The 7,982-nt window shown below is 33.4% G+C and overlaps 1 protein-coding gene across 1 annotated transcript in view; it reads left to right on the top strand.

Annotated features, from left to right (window-relative positions):
• The first annotated feature begins 1,923 nt into the window (after positions 1–1,923).
• Positions 1,924–7,982, top strand: part of AGR2 (anterior gradient 2, protein disulphide isomerase family member) — a 9,039-nt gene continuing 2,980 nt past the window's right edge. Inside the window, exons 1-5 of the mRNA XM_015810802.1 lie at positions 1,924–2,015; positions 4,876–5,028; positions 5,967–6,030; positions 6,832–6,884; positions 7,584–7,657. Of these exons, the coding sequence (XP_015666288.1) occupies positions 4,884–5,028; positions 5,967–6,030; positions 6,832–6,884; positions 7,584–7,657 (336 nt within the window). The 5' untranslated portion in view covers positions 1,924–2,015; positions 4,876–4,883. The remainder of the gene's footprint in view (positions 2,016–4,875; positions 5,029–5,966; positions 6,031–6,831; positions 6,885–7,583; positions 7,658–7,982) is intronic.

Genomic DNA, 7,982 nt, shown 5'->3' with positions numbered 1-7,982 from the left:
TAATTTCTTCCTGAAAAGAGGCATAGAAATCCAGTAAACATGAACTAATTTTAACAGTATAAAATCTATATAAATATGCAAATCAAATGCCAAAATAGTCTAGTGATTTACATGTATATAACACTTTATTTATTCTGTTCCACTCTATACATTTGAATATGACAGCCAGTTAGGTTTAGTGGTCTAGGCTAGGAAGTAAGATACCATGATTTTAAGTCCTGTCATAGGTGACTTTGGGTCAGTCATTCTCCCTCAGCCCAACTCCAGAGTAGTTACAGTGGAGATATGTTAGATATGTTTGCTGCCTTGAAATATAAATAACAAAGGTGTAAAAATAATAAAAGTGTGATACAAATAAATAAAATCACAAAAAGGTTGGATGGTTGGTTGTGCTGTGTCAATTCAGAATATTGTGTTCCATACACCATGTTTATGTTCAGCACAATTAAGCATGTTGTGAAACACAGTATAACACCGTTTAATTGAGAGGCTGTTTTTAATGTCAAACTGGGTGACAATTTACCTTTGCTTTACTTTTTCATATTTTATCAATTAGATAAATACATTAAACCACCTACAGCAAAAGAGACATAGCCATCCAGAGCCTACCAAATTCAAATTAGATCAATACTACTGTCTCAGTGCTATGACTGACCTGAGTCCAAATTGAAAGGGGCTCAAATAATCAGCTATAAGCTGACCATTTTCTCAAACCTCCATAGAGCAGCAGTGGAACAACAGCTGGCTGAAGAATTGTAGGAGTTGAAGTCCACACATCTTCAAGTTTTCAATGTTGAGAAACACTGTCCTAGAGTAATACGGTTGCTTCTTGAGAAGGAAGTGAACAACAGTCTTCTACAAAGTGGCTAGATTCACCCTTTCCCATGAAAGAAATGTTCCCCACTGCATGTATCCAACCATATGGTCCCTCCCTGGAGGCCTTATACAACTATGAGGGGCATGAATCTATAACACACAGCCCGATTTACAGCTAAAGGGAAAGCTGATTAAGCACTAATCAAATTATTTGCAATGAAAAATAAATCAAATGGCAAAAGAATAGTGGCAATCTTAACATGAACAAAGAAGCTTGCTAGGAACAAATCTTGGCAGAGATTTGCCATAATGAAATACCAAGTGTGGTTGTTTTGGAATGGTATTGAAAATATATGAAAGCAAACAACATCACAGCAACTTTTGCATAGATAGTTTGCATGCTTGTAATAGTAAAAATGCAATGACTCTTTACCATCCTGCTTAATCTAGAACATCTCTTTTGAAACTAATAAATATAATTATTATTAATTTTTTATCCCACTTTTTAAATAGATAACATACTTAATACTCTTGCCTCCTCTTTTCTCCACAACAACCCTGTGAGATAGGATAAGAGAGAGTAGTTTCTAAATGTGCTCGCCCAACATCACCCAGTCAGCTTTCATTCCTAAGGCAGGCTTTATTCACAGTTTCCTAGTTACTAGGCCAGCACTGAATCACTACACTAAACAGGTTCTCTAGTTATGGAACAATCTTATTCCAAGAAATAACATACAGGAAATTAATCTCCATTCTGGTTTGCACCTGAAAAGCAATCAAATAATCAGCTTCATATTTTTTAAAAAAATTATAGACCAGTGCCTTAGCATAAAGGCTGCTCCAATCACATATGGACAAATCAGCGTTTGGTCAAACTGGAAGTGTCCATTTACACTTGCTATAATAGATTTGGTCTGGTGCCAAGTATGTTTCCTGAACAACTCACATAAATTCAAACATTCTAGTTTTCTGTAATAAATGTTCAATAAACCAAAGCACAGAATGGCATAACATTGTTTGAAAATTCCTTGCTAATACTTTTCTACTTTTCTTTTTAAATTTTTCTTACAACAGCAGGATTCAAATACCAACCTCCTGGGTGGGATCAGGTGCACCCAGATATATAAATAGGCATTCCACACCTTTCTTGTTCACACTGAAATTGAGCTGTTGCTCTAAGAAGCAAGAGGGCAGAAAAGGTAAGGTTATTGCTGCTTGCGTAGAAAAGGCCCTGTTAAAAATATTTTATGCTTGTGAGTCAGGTTACTTATTAATAAGCAGAAGTAACAAGTAGAGCAGAGATGATGAAATTTAGATAATCCTAACATTCTTTTTGACAGGAAAAAAAAATCCATTTTTAAACAGACCTTTGCAAGTACACAACGTATTTTTACAGCCAAGATACATTATTTTCAGTTATTTGCTTTCTCCTTCTAGCCTGCCAACAGTCCTTCATTTACTGTGCTTTGATTTCCTGTTTGACAAGGGCAAATCCATTTCATATCTTTTAAGGCTGCACTTGTTTTTGAAAGGGAACAGCTTCTGTATTGTACAAAATTGAAGTTTTATATCTTTTCATGTTTCTTAGAAAGTTTGGAGGAAAAGGGAATTTTTCTTTATCCAGTTTTTCCCCGTTTTCTTTCCATTCATATTTTTCTTACTACTACTATCAAACCCCAATCTTCCACTCTCTAAACTCTCACCATCTATTCAGCCTAACCATAGACCATGCTGGCTAGGCATAATAGGACTGCCTTATAAAAATGTCATTATGGAATACTCTAAATACACTCAGGGAGATGTAGATATTTAGACAGACACGTGTATACACACACACAGAGAGAGAGAGAGAGAGAGAGAGAGAGAGAGAGAGAGAGAGAGAGAGAGAGAGAGAGAGAGAGATCTACTTTTAATTCTCCTATGGCTTCAAAAATTAGATATAATAGCCTGGCATCTTACATTACTTTATTCATCCTTTTAATCATCTCCATTTTAATTTTACTGATATATGTGTTACTATACTATAGTTATCTCATTAAAAGTTTAATCCAAAGCATGCTTATTCAAAGTTAATATCTACTATTTATAGCAATTTTGTTTGCTAAAAATATAATTGTTCTCCCTAATGTATCTGAGGCCAATCCCTCTGTATTATAATTAAATCTACTTACAAGTTAGAGAATTGGACTTAGATGTGATCATGGCTACAATAGATTTAAGGCAATATTCCAGATTGTAAATTTCAAATCACAAAATTCTTCATCCAGCTACCAAGGTATTAGACTATAATATTGTTGGTATCTCAGAATCAATAAGATAATTTATAATTAGCTAAGGACCCACTGATTTCCATGAGTTTTATTTTGAGCTTGACTAAGTTTATATCCATTCCAATGTGCTAAATACAAAAGCTCAGAAATAGCATTTTGTTACCATTTTCCTGAAGGCAGCACTGCTGATGAGAAGAATGCTAAAGACTGATTTTGAAAGTGGCATGATCCTTAGTAACTTTCACAGTATTCAAAAGAATCAGGCTTGAACTCAATTTGGTAAGGAGAGTAGGGAAATGTAACCTGCCCGTGACTTATAAATTGTTTAGCAATTTAAAAGATAAGAGATGCTGAACTCTTTTAGCATCAACATTCAGCATCTTGCATGTGTGCTATTTCTAATAATATTTCAAGTTAGCTAATTATGCGATTAGATTAAAATAGAGTACACTTTCCTGAAAACAGTCTGGGGTAAATCTAGATAAGATCACCCTAGAAAAAAAAAATCAGTCTTCCATCATGAGGCTTTGTAAAAATGTTGGATTTAATCTGTGAACAAATGGCAAAAAGTTGGCTGTCACTTGTGGAATTGGCATCTAACGCATTTGGGGGAGCCAAATTTAAGAAAAGATTGGTCTAGATCAAAATACAAAATGCAAAGCCACACTGTCATGCACATGGGCGTGCAGTCGGTTTTAAATGTGTTTATTCTTATTTAGGTGCCATTGTATTGATTGATGGAGGAAATTCCCTGATAAATATTATAAAATGTTTTGCCTTCATTAATATAACATGTATAAAATATTCCATTCTTAATAATGTTTTGCTTTACTATCAACTAATAGCAAATTCAGCAGTAATTCAGAGTAAAATTCAGAGTAAAAGAAGCAAGAGAGAAATTAAGCCTTGAAACCTGTCCCTGCCCTTATTCTTGGGGAAGCAGTTTGTTCCTTTATGGTGCTTATTTCAATGCAGGAATTTTTAAAGGATTTTCATTCACTGTACATGACTTCCTCCTACAAAACCTGTAATGAATATTATTGTAGATTCTATAGTAAAAATACATTGAATTAAAAAAACCCTGACTTTTACATTCTTTTTGAAAGTGTATACAAGCTTCTCTACATAGCTTACAAGTGGTAAATGTCAAAGTACATTTATCTAGACTGTAAATATCTAGTTTTTCCTGTATTTTGTAGCTGCTATTGAACAATTATTCAGATTTTTGCAGCTCTTAGTATATATCATACTAAGGCAAGGTTTGCTTTTAGATTAGTATAACTAGTGAACTCAACATTTAATAAATGATTAAGGAAACTTAATTTTGGAGTGAATCTCAGCTTAGAGTGATGTTTGAATCCAATCTGTAGTTCAAGTGTAACACTCACTAGTTGTGAATACTCTTTTCAGCATTCAAGCCCTATTCCCCAATAGGCACAACACAAGAGGAAAGGAAAGGAAAGGAAAGGAAGGAAGGAAGGAAGGAAGGAAGGAAGGAAGGAGGGAGGGAGGGAGGGAGGGAGGGAGGAGGGAGGGAGGGAAGGAAGGAAGGAAGGAGATCATACTTGGAAAGAAATTCATTAAGTTCAGCAGTGCTCAGCATCGAAGAAGCACATATAGGCTTGTGTTGTAAATTTGCCTAAGTAGTCAGTTCCTCACTAAATAGAGAAATTCTACACCAGTGCATGACATTTAATGCATCTTTTCTTTCTTATGTTTTGCTATTATTGTTTTTTTCTTGTTTTTTTTCTTGCTTGCATTCCAAGACTGTTTTTTTCTCGCTCCTTAGATTTAACAATGGAAAAATATATAGTCTCCATCCTGATTTTGGTTCTTGCTGTCTTGAATACCCTGGCTAAAGAAACTACAACTAAAGATGAAAGAAAAGACCCAAAAGAACCCAAAGAGATCCACCCTAAACTTCCACAGACTCTGTCAAGGGGTAAAACCGTGGTAGCTGAACTTGGTGGAAAGCTGTGTATTTTATGCTGATCATCTTCTCAGTTGTTAATCAGGCCTGCTTATTTTTAGGAAGTGATTACTGGAATTATCCCAGTGATTTTCCTTCAAATAATTTTCAATTGAAATAATTTTAAAATCAATTTTTAAAAGCCTAGTATTCTTAACAAATGTTTGACCAGTTTATAACATTGTTTCTCAACCTCAGCAACTTTAAAATGTGTGGACTTCAATTCCCAGAATTCCCTAGCCTATATATCTTAAAGTTGCTGAAGTTGAGAAACACTGATCTACAACATGGAAAGAATCTTATGTCTCAGTGTGGACAATGTAAAATGGAAATAAAGCTATTATAAGGATCTGGTGATTTAGGAATATGATCTGAGGAATATATAGATATTTATACATACTATTTGAAAGTAAGTTCTGTTATGTTTAATGAGGTTTTAATTAATTGAATAATTTGCTATGTTGGCTAGAACTGGCAGGAACTGGGGCATGTGATCAAAGGGCACATGCCTAATCTTGACAACTTTAAGATATGTCAATTCCCAGAATGCCAAAGAAAAGTAGATATTGCACAAACAGTATCCTTTTAAAAAATGTATTGAAGTATTAATCATTAATCAGTCTTGGGAGGGAGTTAACAGCCTTTACAGATGATAATTTTTAGAACTTATAATTCACTCTATGTTTATCAGCTTCTGAATTCATATTAATAAATGAATTCAAAAAAATGCTTGCTGTTAATCCATATAATCAAAAATAGTTCCTTAAAACACAGGGGAATGCTTGGATTAAGAAGTGCATTGTGTGATAGATCTACTACAATATTTGTTCAGATTTGAATGAAGTTATATATTTAAGACTTCTTCAACAATGACATATTTAAACTAAATTCCATTTGTCATTTATCTTCAGGCTGGGGTGATAAACAAATCTGGACTCAGACTTATGAAGAAGCTCTTTTTAAATCCAAAACAAGGTAAAATGTTCCTTTCTGCAAGTGCTTTTCATTGTTTTATGAAAAATTATTTGACTTCCAGTATGAGACATTAATAAAATATTTCTTTTAGCATATTTCAATTAATGATACTGTGCATTACCATTATATCACTCTCTCTTTCTTCGTTTACTGTCTTTCAATCTTATGAAAAAGAGCTGCTTTCATTTTTTCCACCCGGAAAGATAACAACCATTTAGGGAAATTCTTATGGGTGGGTTGTCGTATGATCTTGCCCTAACCTTTCTTTCTTCCACAATAAAATCACCATTACACCAGTCTTCAGTTTTCTGGAGTTTCTGCATTTCAGTTAAATCCAATAAAAATTACATGATGAGGAAATTCCTCTTGGAATTTGGAGCTTCTATGGCTTGCAAAGAAACAGGAAACAGACTTCACAGTAATAGACAGAAGTGATTAAATAGCACTACAGAACTTGCCACTTCTTTTAAAGTAAAGTCATCTCACAAAACCACAAAAGAAATGCTAAAGAAATTCTAAAGCATTCTGGGAATAAGATAGAAATGCAGAAACATCTTTTGCAGGAGAAGAAATTTAGGAAAACATTATTTCAGCATTATGTTGATTAAAAATTAAGCACAGACTTGAGAGAGATATAGATCCCTTCCAGATACATTCTAATTTTCATCTCCCCCAATCACCATAATCCATTGGCTATGCTAATTGCACTGAGTGAAATCGTAGGCCAATACAATGGGGTGTGCTTAGTTTGGAAAATTTAGCTAACTGAAATTCTATTATGGACCTTTTTTTTTCCCCCAGCAATAAGCCTATAATGATCATCCACCACTTAGAAGAGTGCCCTCATAGTCAAGGTACTGTTGTTTCTAACAAATGAAATGTTTATCCGACCTAGGAAAATTAATTACTTCCTTCTATCAGAAGGTGTTTTTTTTTAATGACCTGGAAAAGCAGCTTGTTTTAACTCAGTTATTAAAAAATGAAAGATATAATTAATTTGAATACAAGATTTTGTAGTAGCCATGGTCATAATTAGAAATGAAGTGTTATGATTTGTAAAAAACAATATTAATCCTGTTCATATATAAAAAAGAAAAAAAATCCAAGTTTTAAAATCCAAAGACAATTATTGTGATAGTTCTAAGTATTTTTTTCTTAAAATAATTTTTCATGCTTTATTTCTATAGTATCATACGTGTGTGATTTTGAGTCACTTTTTGACTGGACTAGTCCCTGCAGTTTTCTTTTCAAGATTTCAAAAGTGGTTTGCCATTGCCTACTTCCTAGGGCTGAGATGAGTGACTGGCCTAAGGTGACCCAGCTGGCTTTGTGCCTAATGCAGATCTAGAACTCACAGTCTTCCAATTTCTAGCCTGATGCCTAAACTATTATACCAAATTGATTTTCCTGTATAGTATTACTGTTTCATTTTACATTGAGATATACCAGTTATTAATATAATTTATGAGTTTGATCTGATTTGTACTATCAACAGACATATGATATTTGTTCTATTTTTTTAAATAGCTTTTATAATTGTTATTCTGTTTTAGCGCTGAAGAAGGCATTTGCTGAACACAAAGATATACAGAAATTGGCACCAAACTTTATTCTTCTCAATCTTATGGTATGTTTTCAGATGATGTTTGAATTATTATATCTGGATATTTATCTAATGGTATGTTAATCTATTTTACACAAAGCATTTTACCAAAATGAAAATGACCTGCAAATAATTTGAGAAAATGGAAGCTATTTAATTTAATTTAATTTAATTTAATTTAATTTAATAATTTAATTTATATACCGCCCTTCTCCCGTAGGACTCAGGGCGGTGCACAGCATATTAAAACAGACAAACAAAATACATCAAAGAACAAAAAACCCCCATAAAACCAAATTAAAAGCCAAATATTCGAAGCTGTGTGTCAATTAAAATTTTCTTAAAATCA

The sequence above is a fragment of the Protobothrops mucrosquamatus genome, unplaced genomic scaffold, assembly GCF_001527695.2.
Source record: "Protobothrops mucrosquamatus isolate PMUCROS unplaced genomic scaffold, P.Mucros_1.0 scaffold21, whole genome shotgun sequence".
Lineage (NCBI taxonomy): Eukaryota > Metazoa > Chordata > Lepidosauria > Squamata > Viperidae > Protobothrops > Protobothrops mucrosquamatus.
This window is presented reverse-complemented; position numbering and strand designations above follow the sequence as displayed.